General features: G+C 45.6%; 1 protein-coding gene and 1 non-coding gene across 2 annotated transcripts in view; one reads left to right on the top strand and one right to left on the bottom strand.

The window, feature by feature from the left end:
• Positions 1-2961: 2961 nt before the first annotated feature.
• Positions 2962-22152, bottom strand: part of Nbas (NBAS subunit of NRZ tethering complex) — a 248911-nt gene continuing 229720 nt past the window's right edge. Inside the window, exons 49-52 of the mRNA XM_048353401.1 lie at positions 21356-21495; positions 16641-16785; positions 12073-12201; positions 2962-3363 (exon numbers count right to left, since the gene is read on the bottom strand). Coding sequence (XP_048209358.1) covers positions 3088-3363; positions 12073-12201; positions 16641-16785; positions 21356-21495 — 690 coding nt within the window. The 3' untranslated portion in view covers positions 2962-3087. The remainder of the gene's footprint in view (positions 3364-12072; positions 12202-16640; positions 16786-21355; positions 21496-22152) is intronic.
• On the top strand, positions 19041-19142 carry LOC125357006. Its single transcript, XR_007212039.1, has one exon. It is a non-coding gene; the product is annotated as a U6 spliceosomal RNA (small nuclear RNA).

Below are 22152 nucleotides of genomic sequence, written 5' to 3'. Positions count from 1 at the left end.
GAACAATGGTCAATAGATAGTTTCATATTCCTTAAAAAAAAAAAAAAGAATCCTCCTTTTCTTCTGGCTCACGAACATACGAGTCCATTTCCCTCCGTTCTTGCTGGTCAAGCCATCTTCATTTTGTAATGAGTGTGGGATTGTTAAGGATGAAGCCCCAGCTGCTGGAATGAAATGAGCGAGTATGGAGCTACTGAATTTACAGTTAACTAGAGAAAACTGCAGCTCACTCCAAAGAATACAGCAAGCTTGCTTGTGAAAGCTCTCCTGCTACATTTACCATAATGAGTTCTCTTTCCAGAAAGGTAAGACCCAGTTTCCAAGGTGAAAGGAAAATTTAACAAGCCCTGAACGCAAAGTCTGCTGCTGGTCACATTCAGGGAACTGAGTCAACTGAATCAAAAAGGACCTCAACTCCAGATCTTAAGATAGCCATAGATTAAATAAATAAGCGTCTGGACTTTATATTTTGTTTTGTACAAGGACTAGGGCTTTGAATTCAGGGCACTGTCCCTTAGCTTTTACACTCAAGACTAATACTCCACCACTTGAGCCATAGCTCCACTTCTCGCTTTTGGTGAGTAATTGGATAAAGGAATTTCATGGACTTTCCTGGCCAGTCTGACTTCAAATTGTGATCCTCAGATCTCAGCCTCTTGAGTAGTAAGCATTACAGGCCTGAGAAACTGGTGCCCGGCCAGTGACTTTTCACTCCATCACACCAGGTCTCTTCTTAAAGCTGTTTCAGTGCACTGCTGAGGGCAAGGGAGAGAGGACTGGAGCTGGTGGACTTCGTTAGATTCATGGATTCCCAACCTGACCTGTATTATAGCTTCTGGTCAGAGACAAGATAAAGTGTTCTACTCCTTTGAGACACCGCAGGAAGTTGAGAAGAGTCAACAGGCATTTCACGGCTCCCTCTGGCCATAAATGACCATCACAATACCGTCATCTCACAATGGGTTCTGAACACAAGGGCATACACATAGAAAAGTGTGTTATTCAAATGCCATCCCAAAATTCACCTAGGCTGCTCAGCCAGGAGCCCCGCTTGTTTTCTAATAGCTAATATGAACACAGAGTTGGGGCCAAGGGCTAGCTTCCAAGTCAATTCCCTGAGTTTGCACTACTTTCCATTACTTGCTGTCTTTGAGCAAATTATTTATTACTAATTAGGAAAATACAGAAACCAAAGTCGCAAGGCCTAGAGGTGAGTGGCCCACACTCAGATCTGTGTTCACACCAGGTCTCAGTGTTCACACCAGGGCTCACAATCCCAAAGGTAACCCCTCCCTACCGTGGCTTACTCTTGGGTCCATTCCCCAGGAAGCCACACCAAAGAATCAGAGGAAAAGTGAGGGCCACAGCAGCCCTGTTTCATTCTACTTTGCTTTCAAAGAGAAATGTTTGGAATAAAGAAAGACAACATATGGTTGACATTCTAAATAACAACATAAAAACAAATGCAGTATTTTGAAGCATTTGTGCAACTGGTAGAAATCTGGAGTGATTTCTTTGCTTCTTGTTCATTCTTTTTTCCCCATAGGAATGACTTTAGCCTTGGTCAATAAACATTACATTTCTGATAATAAGCAAGAACTTGAGTCCTTGAAATAATGGAGGGCAGCTGCAAGGTTAGAGGAAGCTCACGTTGGCAGCAGGCACTCTTCCCTGGGAGGACTTGACCAATGTCACAGCATATGGCTAGGGCCAGCGGAGCTCCTGGAAGCATTTTTGGGTCTGCTTGGACAGATGTTCCCTAGTTTGGGAGAAATACACAGTTCCCTTTTCCCTGAAGTATTTCAGAGGCTTGAACAGGCCCTCCCCAAATTCAGGTGCTGCCGAAGGTCTAGGTAGCACCTCAGTCTTGGGATAGACAAATAATTAACCTTAGGGGTGTGAGCTTAAGCAGTTGGTCTTCCCCAAAGATGACTAAATCTTTCCTAACAGAAGAATCTGTGGCTATGCTAAGAGGGGCAGAAATGAGGCGAAGACAATGTTGGTAGTGTGAACTGCCATGCAAAGAGATGGTATTCTTAGACACAGGCTGGACCCAGACAGCATGATGGGTCTGCTGATGGCATTAGTGGGAATGTGTGGTATACAACATGGAAACTCTTCTGCCCGAATGCACTATATGGCAGAGAAGATCATGTAGTGGGCAAAAAGAAGCCAGAGACAGTGCCCAGGCCTGGAGTCCAAGCCCCAGGACTGTCAAAATAAATAAATAATCATGTTATATAATTATTTCTTTGGGTTAAGAGTAGCTCTGTGCCTTAGTCTAGATGCTGCCTCTGATGGTAACAGCTCGCATGCTAGCGACGATGATCCTGTCTCGTCTGCTTCCTAGGCTGTTGCTATGGCTTGAACGCCATGTCCAGGACATCCAGCCTGGGCCTCAGTCCTCAAGCGCATGCTCCTGCGGTGGGAGAAAGTACCGGCAAGTTCTCTGTTAGGATCCTCATCCTCCATGAGAGAACACCCCTTCTGTGGTTTGACAAACGCGCGGATGCTCTGACCTTGTTACACTGATGTTGGCCAAGTGTGGGGGCCCTGAACTCTTCAGCAGCCTTGGTGGCTGGCGCTGAGCATCTGGCCACGGCTTGGCACGGACTGGAATGCTATGAGGACTGTTTCTTAGGTGCCTCCTACGCATTTCACAGGGCCCCACACTATCTACCGCCTTTTGGGGAGGAACATGACAACCTTGTTCTGGGGAGGTGGAATGCTTTGTCCTAACCCAGAGCACTGACCTGAGCAGTCCTTCCTGCATCCTACAATACCTGCCCCAGCCCAAGCACTCCCAGGCACTCTCTTTCTCACTCAGCCCAATTTTCTGAACTGCAGCTTTTGGTACTTTTGTCAGTAGTATTCTACCCAGAAAAGAAGGTTTTTAAAAGACAGACAGTCAACAGGAAGGTATACAACCAGTCACTATAAGGAAGGGGGAAAAAGGCTTAAAATACGGCACAGGCTCGTTATTTATATACAGCTCTATTTGAAACTTGTTGGAACAGCCACCTGCTCCACACGCAGTCTGGGGGCCTGCGGCTCCAGCACAAAGCCCCGGTCCTCCGGGGCTTGGCCTCACACCCAGTGCTGTGCCGCACTGAGGGCGGTGCTGAACGTTCTCAAGGCCCGATGGGTGCCCCGCACAGCCAGGAGCAGCGACCCGGCTTCCGCCTCGTGGCCGGCCCCCCGCAGGTGCCGAGCCAGCTCCTCCACATCCCAGCGCCCTGGCTGGATGCTGGTCACGAGGTGGTCAATGATCCGCGGGTAGAAGCGGGTGGAGATGCACTTCACCAGCAGCCGGGCTTCCAGGAGCAGGGAAAGAAGTTCCTGGTCGCAGTTGGAATCGTTCACCTTCAAGAAATAAGAAGAGAACACATGAGCGGGGCTGTGCCATCATCTCTCCCTAGACTGGCTGCGCTCGACTTGGCTGTGTTGGCCATCCACGTCATGCCTACACAGGCCTGCTTTGAGAGCACTCACTCCAAAAAGTGTGCGCGTGTGCGTGTGCGTGTGCATGTGTGTGGTCACAGACAAGGGGCAGAGGACATGGCTTCCTCTCAGCACAAGGAGAGCAAGGCCCCAGCTTCCCTACTATGCAGGGAGAGTACGGCGGGAACGCGACGTCCCTGAGCTCCTGATCTAACCGTGAAACTGGCACTTTTACTTCTCAGTTTTACTCAGGCAAGAATGAATGCAAGAACTTTGCTTAATATTGTAGTCGGTGAGTTGTAGCGCCAGAAGCAGAATGTAGGTCAGTGCTGACTTCAAAGACTGCGCTCTTAGCAAGCACACTCTGTCCATCTCTCGCTGGCCTTTCGTCACGGTCTACATTCTTCAGGCCTAGTTCTTTCCCAAGTGCAGAGCCACAGGAAAACATCTGTTCCAAATGGGAAAACCTGTTTTTACTCTATGGAAAAAGAGCAAGTTTCACAATCCCCTGACTAAGTGGGATCATCGACAGTGCAGCTTAAATCGCTCTCGCTTAATCCCTGAGGAAATCGGCACGGAGTTCCCTGTGGGCCGCACACTGTCTGCGCGGTGGTTCTCTCTGGTTTCCTCCTCTTAGTTTACAGCTTTTCTGCTTTATTTTATATATTATCATCCTTCTTGATGGTGAGGAATCAAGTCAACACAGATCACTTTTCAGTGATATTCATGTACTGTGGCTGTCACAAAACAGCTCATGCCAGGTTCCTCTTAATGTCACTGTCCATGTTTAATACTTTTAATTGTAGGAAGCTCAAAACTGATGCGGCGTTTCAAAGTACATTAACAAACACTCAGACCAACTGTACCATAAAGTTGCATACCATCTGTTCTTCCTGCCTGTTCACTGACCAGGACATGACTGGATAGGAGAAGGTCAATTATGTATAGTGGCTGAAGGAGTACTGAGATTTAAGGTCATCTCGATGTGCTGCTGGCCTGTGGCTTACACCTTACGTACGCCCTAGGCTACTTGGGTGGTGGAGGCAGGAAGGACTGCAGTTTGAGGCTAGCCCAGGCTTCTCAACCAACAGCTGGAAACGGTGGCATTCAGCTGTGGTCCAGCTATCTAGGCAGTTCAGACGGAAGGTTCCAAGTCTGTCGTGGCAAAAAAGTTCAGGAACCCTATCTCAATAGAAAAGAAAAAAAACAGCTGGTGTGTTTGCATGTGTGTGTCATCCCAGCTACTCTGAGTGTAGTCCAGGGCAGCCTGGGGAAAAGAAAAGAATATCTCGCAAACAGCTATAGAGACAAAAGGCTGAAGGCCTAGCTTGATGGCAGAGCACCAGCCAGTAATGCAGGGAAAAACAAAAACAAAAAACAAGTCCTTGCCACTAGCAATGATGTCTGTCTTTCAAACCCCAGCCTTCACGTCTGCCTCCATGTCACTTCCTTGGAGACATTTCCTTCAGTTCTCCTCCCCCGTGCCCCCTGCACACCCGGCCTCAGCCCCGGCCCGGGCACGCTGTACTGTGCTTGTGACTGCCCGCCAGTCTTGAGGCGCAGGGGTTTTATTGCCTTCCTAATTCCGTATCCAGCAGAGCCGATGGTGGATAAATGGCCGAGTAAAGCGACATTAGTACACTCAGCCACATTTTGAAAGTAATCAAGTTCATGATAAAGATCCCATCTACACAGCAAGTCACAAGAGAGGTGGACACTATCATCCAGTCTCTGCACATCCTACGTCCTTGCCTCTGGCCTGACATCTCCTGATTCCTCCACACTCACTTTTGGCTCTGGGTTTTGGTGGTTGTGGAGGCCCCGTGGCAGTCAGACAGGCTTTCCTGCCACGGCGCCAGGAGAGCTCCCACCACGCCCCTCGGAGTGGACTAGAAATTCACATTTCCTGTGTACTCTCAGTTCCTCTCCAGACGTGAGCTGCTGGGGCGGGGATGTGGTCCCCCACTTTGTTCATCCCTGCTCCCCCATGCTTGGCATGTCTGGCCACCTAGCCAGAAGTACCTCCAGATTTGTGGAATGAGTATAAGGATGAATGAATCACTCTGGGGGCTGCATTGTTTCACTCTACATGTATGTGCATGTGTAAATGCATACTCACTCAATAAATGCACATGATCAGAGGGCATCCGGGTTACTTGCATGCTGTGATTTTTGGTTTATCCTTAAAAATAAGGAACCCTTCTACTCAAGCCTCCAGGAGAGCACGGAGTATGTAGTGGGATGCTACAGGCAAGTGCTTGGTGAAGTCTACAGACAAAAGGCTGAGTCCAAACGCTGCAGGGTAATTCTTCCTTTGCTAACCTGAGTCAATCTTCAAGGCTGGGACAACTTTCATTCTACCGGTTTGCTTGTGGCCCTCCCTTTGGAGGCCTGACAAGGCTCCACAGAACGGTGTGATGGGTCTGCCAATGACAGCAGGTTGCTCCTCTCCCTCCCCTCTCGGGCTGTGACCACCTTCCAGCCACTCCTTTCCAGATGCCCACACCCTGTCCGGTGGCAGGGAAGGGCAGGCAGGCTGTCTGTTCTCCAAAGCATGCTGCTTCTAGTCTTGGCTGAGAAAGCCCAAGGCTGCAGTCATGGAAGCACAGTGGAGCTTGTCCATCTGGCCTGGCCCATTCAGAGGTCCCCCAGGAGAGGTGGCCTGACGGCTGAGTGGCAGTGAACTTGAGCAGTCATCAGGGAAAGACTGGGGGCGGGGAGGGTGATTTGGGTTGAGTTCCTTATAACGAAGTGCTGGGAAAGTAAAACTAGGTGACGGTATTTTTTTCCCCTTCTGATTTTTTGCCTGCTCTGGCTCTTTTCAGGAAGGACAAAAATGGCCAGAGCCGAGTTTGCAGTTGTTATAAGCAAGAAAAATATTGCAGAGACAACAACCACGTGCGTATCTAGGACATAAAAGAAAGTGAGCAAAGAGAGAAAGATGGCCTGCGTGTAACCTATTCCAACACCTGCCTTTGGATGTGGAGTTTGAAAAATGGCCAGCCTCCGTTCAGAGCGAGGACGGCCCTCTCTGCACGCCCGACTGCCCGCGTCAGCTCCCCAGGACAGGACTGGACACTCCTGGCCGGCGCGGCCCCCGGTGTGCAGTCCCGCGCACATCACCACACGCCCCACCGTCAGGCCTCAAGCCCTCTTCACTTGTTTGTGTGCTGAAAAAGCCAGTACTACTACACAGATATCTGGCTCTGTTTTTACCACTCACCATGCATTCTAACTTCATTCTTTTTGAAATAGAAAAGAGGAGAAGAAAAGCAAAAAAAAAAAAAAAAGGAAAGAAAGAAAAGCTTGAGAATTCTTTTTTCTCCATCTAGATCAGTGAGAAGATATTTCCCCTTCAACAGCAACTATTTGCACAATATGGTTAACAAAGCATCATGTGATATTTGTATTCTCAACCCCCAAAAATTCGAACCGTGTTTCTACAGTTTAAAAATTTTTTACTGGCTGAAAAAAATTGCTGGATGGATATCATAATTTGTTTAACTTAGGCTATACAACTTTAACTGTTTCTAATTATTAATGAAGCGCTACGATGCATATTTTGTTTACACATATTGTCTTCTTTTTTAAATAGTATTTTAATTATATTTAAGTAGTTGTACAGTGAGATTACCACTGAACATGTGAATTTATGAATGCAATCATCTTGATCAATATCTTTCTTCTGCATTTGATTTACTCCCATAGGATAAATTATCAGGGAAGACATTATTGGGATATTATTAATTGAACTATATCATATCCAACATAAAAAATCCTTCCATTTGAGTTCTGACCCTTGGTACCTCAGAATACAACTGAGGTTAATAACACGGCCTCCGAAGCGGCAATAAAGGTTAAGTGAAACCAGTGGGGTGTTTTCTAATCTACCATAAATGGTGTTTTTATAAGAACAGAGGACCAGAAAATACCCAGAAATGGAGGGTCAACCACTTAATGACACAGGGAGTCTACAAGCCAAGGAGGGAGACTGCAGAAGAAACCAATCTTTGATATCAGACTTCCTGTCTCCAGAATAAATGAAAGGTCCTCTGTGGAAACCCCGCAGCCTACAGGAGCCGCCTTAGCCAAGGGCCGCAGTGCCGCGGTGCGTGGGGACGGGAGCCACGATGTAAGTGCAGCCACGTAAGAAGGGCAGAGCCCTGTCCCGCTGGTGGCCCTTGGGGGCTGGGGGCACACTGTTGATTGTCAGGAAGAAAGTCATTTGCTAAATTAGGGGCCCGATCTACTTTTGGTTTGTTTTTCAGAGATAACAATTTCACTACATTGCTTCAGTTGGCCGAGGATTCAGCCCAGGATAGCTACATGCTTTATTGTGAACTTTTACTTATTTGCAAGAATGAATTTTTCTCCATATGTGCAATTTGGGGGAGGGGGGATCTGTCCACTTATTGGAGTTTCACATGTGAAGGAGTTCTTTGTATGCCCAAAACATTAACCTCAGTTTCAGTTGCAATGAACATTCTGCCTGTTGTATTTAAGTTTGCCTATGTTTTGTGACATACCAGTTTTATATTATCAAAAAAGGATCTATGGGTTATGCTTAAAAATTGAATTTCTAATTCCTCAAAAGGCTATATGCATGTATATCTTACATAGTACACATACACATATATGAATAAATGAAATTTATATGATATTTTAAAAAATGTTATAAAGTCTTAAATGACGAGGGACTGATTTTGGTATATGGCTATGGAGAAATCACACATCCTTTATATATATTGGCTTAATTAGTGCATTAAGGTTAAAAAAAAAACACCCTATTTTGTGATCCTGGAACCTAGACTGGCATTTTAAAGTAAGCATAAGGTAGTCTAAAAGGGTTAGTTAGGTTAATTCCTCTTACCCAATAACTCTGAGTCACAGTGAGAAATAGCCTGGTGATGTGAGGAGAAAGCAGCCTTTGGGTTAAAGACCAATTTCCAGCCCTGGCTCCTCTGCTGAGCAGCTGTGTGACCTTGCAAAGGACAATCCCCGAGCTCCAGCTCCCACAGCAGGAACGCAGACTGGGAGGTGTGCAGACAAACAGCTTTGAAGTGCCTGGTACAAGGTCTGGAGAAGGGCTCAAGCTCAGCAAACAGATAAAGCTATTACAGTCAAACAAAGCAGGAATAAAGAACTTTCTAGAGGGGGAAGGACTCACATATACGTATCACGGGATGAGTAAAATGCTTGTACAAGAGCAGAGCGTGTGCACACGTGTGTGTGTGCACATGCCTGTGTGTGTGTGTTGGGAATGTTTTTGAGAATCAATGAAATTCTGCAGAACTTTGCAGAAAGAAATCTATTAAAGTACAAAGCACTACTGTTTCCAACCCATTACAATGTTATCTGCTTAATTCCTCTTTCAACAATAGGTAATGAACCTTCTCTGAATTAAAATCTTTGATTTTATGGATCTACATCAAGCTAAGAGTAATTACAGTAATGAGGTAAGCTGAAATTCAGTAGCACACTGCAGACAAGGCCTCATTATAATTACTTAAAAAAAGACTAATACTGTTTCACTGTTTAGGCAAGGGTATTTGTTTTATTTTTATATATGCTGTTACTTAATAAAGGTTATTAAAAATATCCCCTACATGCCAGGCATGATGGTGCATACCTGTGAGCCATGGACTAAGCAGCAACACTCGATCCCAGAGTCCCCCGTGATGTTCTGCCCCCACCACAGGCCCAGAAACAATGGAACCAAGAGACTATGGACGAAACCTTCTGGAGTCATAAGCCAAAAGGAATTTGTCTTCCTTTTGTTTCTCTTAGGTATTTTGTCACCGCAATGAGAAAGTGACTAACAGTATGATTTTCAATGTTAAATCTCATTGCTTACTAGCTCTGTGGCCTACTTTGAACTCCATGAAGGGAGGGAGGCCGGGGTACTCCCTGGATTGTGGGGTGGGAGAGATGCACTGTGCAGCACCCTCAGGGAGAGGAGGAGGCAATCGGGAATGGAAGCTACCACACATCTGGAGTTACCGGAACATTTTCAGTGTACAAAACTGTCATAAATATGCTGCTGCTGACTCTGAGGAAATGAGCCAGCCAATGTCCACCTGAACACAAGCGAGAAAAGACTTATTTTGCTAATGGGTTTTGAAGTTTGAGGCTACCATAGCAAGGAAGGAATGGTAGTGCAACTCAAAAGGGTGGGCAGGAAGCAGAAAGGAGAAGTAGGAAGGGTTTAGCGTCAGATGTAGCCCCCTAACACACACCACTAGTGACCTCCAACCACAGCCTGCTCTCCACAGTTCAACTACCTCCCAATAGTCTGTTTAAGTTTTGAATCCATCAGTGGATTAAGCCATTCATTAAGTCAAGGCCCTCATGATCTGGCTCTAGAAACACCCTCACACAGATTTGCACTCACAGACACATATATACACACACAAACACATACCTAGATGTGTTTTCCAATCTAAGCATTTCTCAATCCAATCAAGTTGACAATCAAGTCTAACCATCACAATGACTCTTTACTACAGTTGCGAGTGCCATGATAAAATTTCATGTGGATAGCACTCTTGAAGTGACAGGCTGTGAGATGAAGAGCAGATTAGTTGTGAGGGTTTTCTGGGGAGGCAGGCAAGTGAAGATAACTCAGTCTACAAAGTACAGAATGAGGGTATCCTCGTGATGAACTGTTGTGGATCTTTTTTTTTTTTTTTTTGGCCAGTCCTGGGCCTTGGACTCAGGGCCTAAGCACTGTCCCTGGCTTCTTCCCGCTCAAGGCTAGCACTCTGCCACTTGAGCCACAGCGCCGCTTCTGGCCGTTTTCTGTATATGTGGTGCTGGGGAATCGAACCTAGGGCCTCGTGTATCCGAGGCAGGCACTCTTGCCACTAGGCTATATCCCCAGCCCGTGTTGTGGATCTTGACTGTAGCCTTAGACACAGGAAATCTACATGAAACAGTATCACAAAGAACTATACACAGAGAAACACACACATACATCAAAAAGTGTGCAGAGAACTGATGAAATCGGAAAATTTTAACCATTTTATCCTGGTGAAAAAAAAAGCCCTAAACATAACTATGCAAGGTTTTTACCCCATCAGAGGAAGCTGGGTAAAGAGCATAGGAGTTCACACAGTGCAACTGAATGTGAATTCAGAATTATCTTAAAATAAAAAGCCAACAAATGTTAAAATATGGAAAAGTCTGTAGATTCTTTAGCTTATTGGAGAATGCAAAAGGCCTAAGGCTACTCAGCCTTTTACTCAGTAAAACATATGCTAAGTACACAGACAGGCTAGCTTAATATGAACAATACTCCACTTAGTGCAGATAAGTCACAGCTAAGTCTCATTACTGAGTTCCTAGAAGTAAGGGTCTCAATGGCAGGTGAGGTATCTAATTTGTATCAGGGCCACCGATTTTTGCACCTGATGGGCAACAAGGCTTGGGGCTATTATGTCAACCTTGGGAAAACTTCCCACAGTTGGCAGAGCCACATTGAAACCAACACCAGTACTACAAAGCACATGTTTAGACGACAGTCTATGGAGCCTACTCATGCCATCTAACACGGCTTGTACACTGTGGCATGTTCGCTTAGATTCCTCAGTTCAACAGCCAGCATGTGTATGTGTGTATGCGTGTGTGTGTGGGGGGGGGGTGTTGTGTGGACAGAAGGCTGGCCAGCAGCTCAAGATCTCTGTTCTAGTTGCAGTTCTGACAGGTACATTTGAGAGAAACAATCTCTAAAATGAAAACGGATGCACTCGCCGATGGAATCACAATCAGGAGTGCATCAGGAGAGCTCTGTGCAGGATGAAGAGGGAAAGACCATATATAATACATCACTGTTTTGTTCTCTAAGAGGCCCTGGAGAGTGCCAGAACAGAGCCGAATGCAAGGATGGTAGAAGACAGGCAAAAACGCATTGACTGTAGCCCAATTTTCTTCAGCTTCTTATCCTTTCTGATTACTTGGATTGACAAGGGGGAAAAACTGATTAAGAAATAAACTATCACTCTCGATTTCACATGCAGTTTCAAAGTCACACAATTGTTATTTCTGCAGACAATCAAGGAGCAACCAAGCAATGAGTCCCCTCATTGTTCCCAGAGGTCCCAACCAGGGCCCATTAGTGATAATGGGGAGACTCCAAACCTTCGCAGACACTTTTGCAGTCTCGTAAATGCAGTCAAGTGACCAAAAGTAGCAGTTTCTCATTTCATTTGTAATGTCTATTTCCAGATCAGTTATGTTCTAACTTTCTGTTACCATTGACAACAACCATTTCTCACCTTTTCTTGCAGCTACCCAGAAGTATGCACAGCTCAGGACAAGACATCTGTCTGGTTCCAGATGGAGCTCCCTGCACTCAAAGTCAAAGTCAAGAAGACTGGCCCGTGAGATTAATATGCTGCTTCTCTCCTTACATCTATGAATGTTTTGAATACCTAAACCAAGTCTGGCTCCTAAGACGGGTGGAGTAAATGTCTCTAAACCACCCCCCCGCCCGCCGGGCATGTACCGTTCTGACAGAACGGAGATAGCTCCGGTGCTCAGAGAAGACAGAACATAAAGAAATCAGTCACTGTTATTTTTTATGAGACTAATGTCCACTTCACCAAGGCGAAGCGGGAGGCGCAGCGGGCGTACCTCGGTGACGGCTGAGATGCGCTGCAGGGCGGCGGCTTGCAGGCTCTCGTCGCGGCTCTCCAGGAGGAGCTTCAGGGCTGGGAGCAGGAGGGACCGGTCGAGCAGCAGCAGGCTCAGCTCCTTCACGCTCTGAAACCACAGGGGCAACCCGTGAACAGACGCGGCAGCAGCTCTCTACCCTTGTACTCGGAATGTGTGTGTATGTGCACACGTGTAAAGCACACCCAGGGGCCACAAAGAATAGTTTGGTAGCCAAGTCACTTGCTTCAAGGCAAACGGAGTATTCCTCCAAGCGGTCAGAAGCTCACACGCACCACTTCCAGTGGCTGGACAGCACCATTGTGTGAGTCCAGGGCTCATTTATCTTCTGAGCTCTCACACTGGCTCATCCACAAGCAAAACGTATGGGGAGTGCCCCGTCTACATCGGCTTTGCTCTGTGTGTGTGTGTGTGTGTGTGTGTGTGTATTAATGAATATAATGTGCAACTCTGAGCATATGTTCTAGGCTTCAGAATAACAGCTCTTTTCAATTGCTAATGTTATTGATTCCTAGTTATCATGTACTAAAACAAAGGGAATCAGGAAATAATGCAAAACCTCTTTATAATTCTACAGTCAAAGTGAGTTGCATCCCAGATATATCCAAGATATTTTTTTTTTCTCCTTCATTTTTCTTTCTTTTGAAGTACTGGGGTTGGAACTCAGGACTTGCTTGCTAGACAGGTGCGCTACCACTTAACACACAAGGTATTTTCCCTTCATGAAAACTATTTGTGGTACAGAAAAATAAAAATTTATGGACTTCTACAGGTATGCCTGAATTTCATTCTCAGCTTTTTACTATACTGGGGGAGCAAGTCACGAGAGAACAGGATTTAAAATAAGGTAACATATGATAATTCTATTCAACAAAGGAATCAAAAGTATAATGCATACGACAAAAGCATAAAAGAATTTTGTTTTTTAAAAAAACCTGCAAGCTGTTTGGCCCTACTGCGCTCGCTGGTTGGGCATCCCGACTTTGGATGACACAAAGAACAGAACACTTGGACCAAAGAGCAGATAATGAAGGCAGCCCCATTAGAGGGAAGCAGAAAGCCAGGGCTGTTCTGAAGAAAAAGATCGGAGGATCGCGGCCCTCCAGGGGACTGATCTCCCCGTGCTGCTCCACAGCGGCAGATCAGAGAAGAAAAATTCAAATAGATGGTATTTTCAAAATTCCTTTACATTATAAAGCAGAGATAAAGTGAGGCTGACAGAGAAGCTCCATTTAAAGCTTAGGACAAAGTCCTCATTGCAATTCCATGCATTGTAGCTTTCTCGCCTCCACACAGCGTGTCTGTGCTGGAGATCGGCAGGGCCTTCAAATGTCAGAGCACAAGGTGGGATTCAGCAAAGTGGTTTGTAGAAATATATACTGCAAGCGCTCTGGATTCTGATCAGACACGGATGGTGTGCCTTCGAGAACATGCCTGCACTGACGTCTCTCCAAACACCTGGGCCAAAGAGAAATACTGACTTTTCAGCTGGGAAGAGCAGAGTTGCAGAAAGCATGTGGACGGAAGAATGAAGCAGAAGCTGGGAAGGCGCCCCCCTGGCCTGGCTGCCATGCCCGGACGCGATGCCTGGGATCTCCTCCTCCCCCTCCTCGCAGTTCCACGCACTCCGTGTGCTCCGTGGGCTCCGTGGGCTCCCTGTCCGCACAGCCCGGTGGCCTTTCTACATGGCAGGTGCATTCTGACTCATGCCATCCAATGAGGCGCCACAGTCCAAGGTACCGGCATGGCCAGTGCACCTAGGGAACTGCGCTTTTAATTTAACTTAAAATTTGTGTGCGTGCCAGTCCTGGGGCTTGAATTCAAGGCCTGGGCAGTGTCTGCGAGCTTTTTTTTGCTCGAGGATTGTGCTCTACCACATGAGCCACAGCTCCACTTATGGCCTTTTGGTGGTAACTGGAGATAAGAGTCACACAGACTTTCCTGCCCAGGCTGGCTTCTAACCACTCCAGATCTCGGCCTTCTGCGTAATGAGGGTTATAGGCATGAGCCACCAGCGCCTGGCCTAATTTTACCTAAGCTTTAACTTTACTAGTCACACGTGGCCTGTGGCTCCTATAGTAGATGGGGCAATTGCTAGGTGCGGACCCCTCATATTGGGTAACCTCTGCCCTTTCTCTTTAGGCCCCCGCTTAGAAAGGCACGGAAGAGCCCACCTTCTCTGGGAAGGAACCTCTACTTCCAAGTTGGTGCTCTATTTTATCACTACGTTTTGTAAATATTTCCTCTATTTTTTTTTTTTGTGCTGAACCATTTTAAGTGTCCATCCATTTGTGGTTGAGTCACTGTATTCACATCTGAGATTCAGGGGCTGAGGGTTAGACAGCTCCTTTAGTAGTGGGGTGACTTACTCCCACACAAAAGCTTATCACATCTGTGACTCTAATTCATGCTGTGGCCCAGCGAAATCTTGGCCCTTCGGGGTCAGTCACAAATAGCTACAACCTGGCATCTTACATGTGTGAACGCCCATGTTATGTCAGTGACTTTTCCTACGCATCTCCGCTCCTTACAAGGAAGGATTTACATATTGCCATAGATACAAACTGAGAAGAAGAATCCAGAACTGTAAAGACCATGGGACAGTGAAAAACAGTGGTTTTATCTTTTAATAATTTTGCTAAGGACAAACATCATGGCCCCAGTGAAGCAAGTGTCATAAGCAGGAGCAGGCAGCCCCAGAGGGCATTCTAAAGAATGACAAAGGCACCAGTGTGAATGTGGGAGCTGGGTCGGGATAGGAAGTGGATGATGGGAAAAGGTGAGTCTAGCCAAGAGCTTGGTCATGAACAATGGCGTTTAGAAACCTCAGGAGCCAGAGCAGGGCAAGCACAGAGGCGACAATGAAATATAAGCCAGTCCTGGATATATATGTTCACCACTTCAGTCATACCAAATACTATGAACCCCGAAATTAAGCTATATAACTTCCAAATGTGGTGGAATAAAAGGACATTTCCACTTTCTAGTAATACTACTCTTCTGTAACTCGTGTGTGTGTATGTGTGAGCGTAATTAGCCACCAATAAAACCAGTATACACCGTCTTCAAACCTCTTCTAATGAAAGCCCTTAAAAAGTGTCTATCACTTTGCTCAGTTAAGAAAATAAACTGAGGCAGCACAAAGAAAATGAAGAAAAGTCATGGTGCCAACAGAACTTGCATAATTATCTTTCATTTCAGCAAAGCGGAACAGAGAGGTGACAATGCCCTATTCCTCGCTCCACCCCAGGAGAGCTCTGGAGCGTCGTGAGCTACTCACTGTGGGTGAAGCAGCACACAGGTAATCTCAGGTCACCTCCTTCCAGGCTGGAGACATAGGTGAGGAAGCAGCTGACACCTAGGCAGCCCACGTCATACTCAATAGAGTAAGCCGATAGTATTTTTTACTACTGGCATTTAAAATATTTTATAAAATAATCTTGCTGGTCTGGTGGCTGGAAGATGTCTTTAAATGAACAAAGTATTTCAAAGTTTAATTAAAAAAAACCCACTTATATAGCTGGGCACTGATGGCTCATATCCATAATTCTACCAATTCAGGAGGCTGAGATCTGAGGATTATAGTTCAAAGCCAGCCCAGGCAATGAACCAGCAAAAAGCTAGAAGTGGAGGTATGACTCAAATGCTAGAGTACCAGCCTTGCATGAAAATGCCAAGGGAGAGTGTGAGCTTCTGAATTCAAGTCCCAGTACTGGCACCAAATGCACATATCTTATCTAGTCCCTTATTCAAAAACAAGTTCATTAATTGTGCATTTATAATAAGAAGTTTTCTTGGATGAGTACAGTGAGAATTTAAAGGATCATATTTACAGTTTTTAAAATTTATCTATTATCAAGTAAAAATGCAAAACCAATTAATTTAATATCATCATCCAAATGCTTACATTTCTGACATAAATTGTTCAAACAATTCACTGTTGGGGTGAGGCCCAGAGCAGGAGCTATGATTAATAGTATGTACAATATACTTGCATACCAATCCCTATGGTTAAGTATCTTTGAGACAGTCAGATCATGGGATCAAACTAAGATCAAATGTCCAATCAGAGGTGGCTGAGTTTTTACCCCATGTTGCAGAAAGCGCTGTAGTTATATAGTCTCTTAGCAATTACGTCAAGGAAGTATGCTCAGATCAGAGGGCTTGGGTGGTTACTGGGCGAAGAGATGGCTAAGGCTTACGTATTCCTTTACCACTAGCCTGGTTCAGACAGACAACAGGGGACAGCATCGGGATTAGATATATACTAGGGTGCCCAGGGGATCACTGAAAATGGTTTTCCCTCTGGGATTTTTACAAGGAATGAATACTGAGCTCTGACAAAGAAAACTTCTTGAAAGCATACTGTCTCTATTCTTCGTCATTTGACCTGCTACAAATGATGGGCCTTACCTGGGACAGCTCAAGCTAAATAGCTAAATGTTCCTGCAGTACAGGCATAGGATGGCTTAGAATGAAGGATTCTGGGAAGAAAGCCTAGCACCCCTCGGAAGCCACCGGAGACTCACCTCTGCAGGCAGCATCTGCCTGGTGTCGTACAAGGAGCGGCACATGTTCAACACCTCATTCCCCAGCTCCTTCCTGTTCTCCGCTGTACATCTGGTCAGCATTACCGTGGCTAGCTTCACCCACGGGTTACCGCTGGTGCTGCTTCTAATGGAGAAAGATGCAAAAGCATTGGAGATGAATAAAGCGCGTACTGCTGTGATGGGGACTTCTTCAACAGAGCCAAACTCTCACTGCAGTCTGCAGAGGCTGGCCAGGGCATGCAGGCTGGGGAGGCGACTTTCAAGGGGACCTGTGTCCTGGAGGGGGACACACAGCTGGCTTGCTCCTTCCGCTTTCTCTGGGTTGCTCACACAGTAACTTAACAGACAAGCAAAAGGCCAATTTCCTCCACTGCCTCAGGAAGCGGGTAACAGTTATGTGCTAAACATTTTACCATTCTGCCTGCTGTTGCCTCATGGCAGTAGATTTCACACACTGAACAACTAGGATGGTCCCCCTGAGAGAATTCTCTGCCTTTTCCCCTGAAGTCACTTGTGAGTGCGACAATGACAAGGGCACTAACAGGGCTGCCCTAGCCTTAGGCAAAGCTTGTGGTCTCAGCTCACAGGACAGCTTCTAGCCAGGGCAGTGGGCCAGAGTCTACTTCCAGTCCAGCCCACACCTGCTCTCCAGGGCTTTCTTGCCGCTGTGTCACTGTTGTGGAAACAATACTCTGTCAGTGACTCTGTTCTGATAGCACAACAATGTAGTTTTGACAATTACCCCAAGGGATTTTTTTTTTTACCAGCCAGTTGAGATACCCTGCATGAAAACCAGAATCTTCCAGAAGTTAAAGGTCTATTATATTTAGTCCCTGTAAGGGACTACAACTAGACACCAGAGATGGCTCAGGCTGAATATCCCTGATCTAAAGATCTGAAATTCCAAATGCTCCAAAGTGTAAAACTTTTTGAGATGCCATACCTGACCCCAGGCGACAGGTCATAAGCCTAAGTCAGGCGCACTAAAAATGTTCCATAAAATTACCTTTAGGCTGCGTATAGAGTGCAGATGACACTCAAACTTTGTTTAGACTCGAGGATCCCATCTCCAACATACCACATGATGTACAGTGCAAATAGTCTAAAAGCTGAACTCGAAACATTTCTGGTCCCAAACACTTGAATAAAGGAATTGACACCTTGTCCAGGTTAGTTAGCAAGAGGTCGCTCAAGCAAATCTTTAAGCTGACAGTGCTGACTATCTCTTCCTTCTCTTCCCTCCTCTTCTTTTAATTTTTTTAATTTTAATTTTTTGGCTATTTTAGAGGTACTACAAGCAACGCACTGGCTTGTCTAGGGGGGGAAAAAGGTGTTCAAAAGTACTTTTGAGAACTCATTTTAAAAGATTCTCTGTGGGGACCAGCCAGAAAAATCAAAGACAAGGACGAGATTGGCTCCCGCTGTCCCTCGGGAAGAGGAGCCCGGCTGCCCAGAGGCTGTGTAGACTGCTAGACATTTGATATGACTATGAGAACAACAAAGGACTTTCGTCATGCACAGCTTAGTAATCTACAGTGTCATTTTATAAGTGGATTCCAAAGTAAGATAATACTTATACAAGTTGTCTATAAATGAATTCAATGTTTTACATGTAATAAATATTTTCAGTGACACGGATTTGGTCCTTAGAGGGTGGGGGAGGGGGAGAATTAATGACTTTCATCACGCTCTCAAAGTAAGAGAAAGTATAAAACTAGAGTTAACTAATCTACCCAAAATGCTGTATATGGAATTTTTTAAAAATGAGGTTATAGGGCTGGCTGCCAGCGGCTCACACCTATAATCCTAGCTACTCTGGAGGCTGAGATCTGAGGATCACAGTTCCATGTCAGCCCAGGCAGGAAAGTCCATGAGACACTTGTCTCTAATTAATCACCAGGAAACTCGAAGTGGCGCTGTGACTCAAACCGGGAGAGCGCTAGCCTTGAGCAAAAAGAAGCTCAGGGATAGACCCAGGCTCTGACTTCAAACCCCAAGACAAAAAAATAAATAAGAAAGAAGGGGGGGGGAGGGGCAAGGCCCAATGACATCTCTGCCACAAGTAAAAGAAACCTAAGGAAGTTTTTTTCTTTTTCTGTCTTGAGGCTTGAACTCAGTGTCTAGGCACTGTCCCTGAGCTTTTTTTTTTTTCTACCACTTTGAGCTGCAGCTCTACGTGTGTGTGTGTGTGTGTGTGTGTGTGTGTGTGTGTGTTTAATTGGAGGTAAGTCTCCTAGCCTTTCTTACCTGGGCTAGCTTTGAACTATAATCCTCAGATCTCAGCCTCCTGAGTAGTTAGGATTACAGGTATGAGCCACTAGCGCATGGCCTAAGAATAATTTCTTTCAGAAAATATTTGGTTCGGAACCAAACCAAGATGTTCGCTTCAACAGTCCATATGCTGAAATTGGAATGATACAGAGATTAGCATGGCCCCTGCCCAAGGCTGCCATGCAAATTTATAAAGCAATCACATGAAAAAGAAAACAAATCAGGGCCACGTGTGGTGCTTCCTGACCATAATGCCAGCTAGTCAGGAGTGGAAATGGACAGGATCATGGCTCAGAGACAGCCTGGGCCAAAAGCTAGTAAGACAGCATCTCAACCAACAAGCTGTGTTTGAATGTCAGCCCGGCTATGAGAGAGGTCCGTGGCCTGAAATCAACCTGCGGTAGAAACATGAGATACTACTTGAAAAACAACTGAAGCAAAACAAGGACTAGAATATGGCTTAAGTGTTAGTACACACACCGAGTAAGTGCAAGGCACTGAGTTGGAAGGATGGAAGGGAGGGAGATCAGATCAGAACAAATACACTGTTCAGAAACTCCTCAGTCTCATCCTAGACTTCATAAAGACTTTCCATACATTCAATAGCAGCCCTAAAGTGCTCACAAAACAATTTTCAGGAAATCATTCCTCTCTAACTTTGAACCTGTGGAGCGACGCACTCGCCCAGGGCATTGCTGCCTGCTGCGTCGGGAGGCACAGGATGAATGGAGAGGATGCTCACATCTGAGCTGGGCTGGGATAGTCTTTGCGACGAGAGGAGGCAGGTCACGAGAGCCAGCCTGAGCGCTCAGAGGAAGTCGGGCCACGTCTTCCTAAGGAAAGGGTAGTAATGTGCTCACAGCACAAGGACTGGCTCAGGACCTCGTGCAGCTCTGAGGACGGCCGTGAGCGAGGAATGACAGGGGGAAACAACCCAAGCTGAGCAGAGGCCAGTGGGCAGAACACTCTTTGCGGCATGTAGAGGCTTATGACACCTGCAGTTATCTAACTTCTGAGCCTTGGCAAGATCTGGTCTGCTGTGTGGATGACAGATACCGTGTGTCAACTAACTGCACAGCGTTCTGTGATTCCAGTAAGTGGGATGATTCATTTCTTCTCTATAGATTCACAAGGAATCTCTTAGTGAAAATACTGGATCAAAATGGTTGTGAGGAAACCATAAATCAGATGTGACTCCCCAGCAAACATTTTGAAGAAAATATTCTGGTTTTGGAACAAGGAGAAATGGAAAGACAATGTAATATTTCAAAACATTTATAATTTCCTCAATACTAATTATATGTATGGACATACATATATACACATATATGCATATGATAATTTCCTATACACATATGTATATATACATCTATAACTATAGTTTATATGTACATCCATACACATATATATATATACCACACACACACACACATACACACACAGATATATATATATATTAGTACTGTTGTGCTGGGGTTTGAAGTCGGGAAGGTGTTCCATCACTTGACTCAAATCTCCAGCCTGTCTTGGCTTTATTTTTCAGGGAAGACTATGTTCCTTTCTAAGTCAGTTTCAGACCACGGACTACCTACATACCCACCCCCCACCCTGCATTGTTGTGACTACAAGCGTGCACTACCATGCCTGCCTTTTGGGTTGAGCTAGAAAGTCTTGCTACTTTTTTTCTTATTGGCCTTGAACTACCATTTCTTCCCCTTGAATAGCTGGGATTACAAGTGTAAATTATGCTAGGCACGATTATACACAGTAATATCCACAACTGCTTTTGTGGCTTCAGTCCCTGTTCAACTGAAATATACAACATGGCCCAAATATTAATGAAAAATTCCATTCGCAAGTAATACAATGTGTGTGTGTGTGTGTGTGTGTGTGTGTGTGTGTGTGTGTGTGTATCAGTACTAGGGCTTAAACTGAAGGCCTGGGTGCTGTCCCTTCGTTTTTTTTTTCACTTAGGTTTGGTACTCTACCACTCTCAAGTTCTAAGTTTCGCTCGTTAAATGTAGGTAAGAGTCTCAAAGACTTTGCTGCTTGGTCTGTCTTTGAACCACAATCCTCAGACCTCAGCTTCCCAAATCACTAGGATTACAAACATGAGCCACAAGCTCCCAGAATAATGTGAAAGTATACATTCATTCTGTGCATCCAGGCTGTAGACGCTGTCCTTCTGTTATTTACTTAGCAGCCACTTTTGAAAACAGGTCCTCATGGCAACCCAGAGCCCGTGCTTACATCCTCCTACTGTACCAAACGATGGCTCCAAGTTCATGAAGCTCTAGAAACATTGCCCTCAGATAAGAGTGACACCTACACTTTCCCCCCCGGCTCATCTGAAGACGTTGCAGTTTTAGATCCAAAGGCGAGGCTGAGCAGCCCTCATTAGGTAGTTTTACGGCAATACTTACACACAGTCACCCTGCATCGGGGGCCATGCTTGCAAGAGCAGAATCAAGTGCTGAAACTCGGCCTCATGGTGACTAGCTTCCAGGAGTTCCAGGAACAGGGAGTAGCGGTTCTCCTCAGTCTCGATGTCAGCCATGTCCACCTGCAAGTAGGCACACACAACTACTGCACTGCTCCATAGAAGAATCCAGGTTTTGTTTATTTACTTTTGTTTTGGTGGTACTGGAGTTTGGACTCAGGGCTCTGTGCTAGCCAGGAAGGTGCTCTGCCAGGCCACACTCGCAGCCCGTTTTCGCTATCATTACAGTTAGGGCTTGTGTTTTTGCTTGAGACTGGCCCCAGATAGTTATCCTCCTATCTGTACCTCCCAGGTAGCTGGGATTTGTAGGTATGAGCTATGATGCCTAGCCTAAATTTGATGATTCTCATTAAACAGTCTTTTCAAAGTTTTCATAAAGTGCTAAAGAAAAATTGAAATCCAATATCAAAAAATCAAATCCAAAGCCAAACAGCCTGCTATGGCTTTGGTGTTGTTAGTCACCCAGAGACTCCTGGGTTAGGAGCTTGGTCCTTGGTGTGGCAAGGTTAGGTGATATGGGGCCTTTTATTGGCGGGGCCTAGTAGCTCTAAGGTCTCAGATATGACCTTGCAAGGGACTGTGGGACCCTGATTTCTCCGAGTTTCTACTGGTGATGTGATAATTTCTTTCATACATGCTCCCATCAGAATGTGATACAGTCAGGCTTCTCATCACAACTGAAGCAATGCCAATACACGCCCTTGAGCCTCAAGAGGTGTA

This window comes from Perognathus longimembris, chromosome 8 (assembly GCF_023159225.1).
Source record: "Perognathus longimembris pacificus isolate PPM17 chromosome 8, ASM2315922v1, whole genome shotgun sequence".
NCBI classification, from domain to species: domain Eukaryota; kingdom Metazoa; phylum Chordata; class Mammalia; order Rodentia; family Heteromyidae; genus Perognathus; species Perognathus longimembris.
Note: the sequence above shows the minus strand (reverse complement) of the source record. Positions and strands in the feature narration are given on the sequence as shown.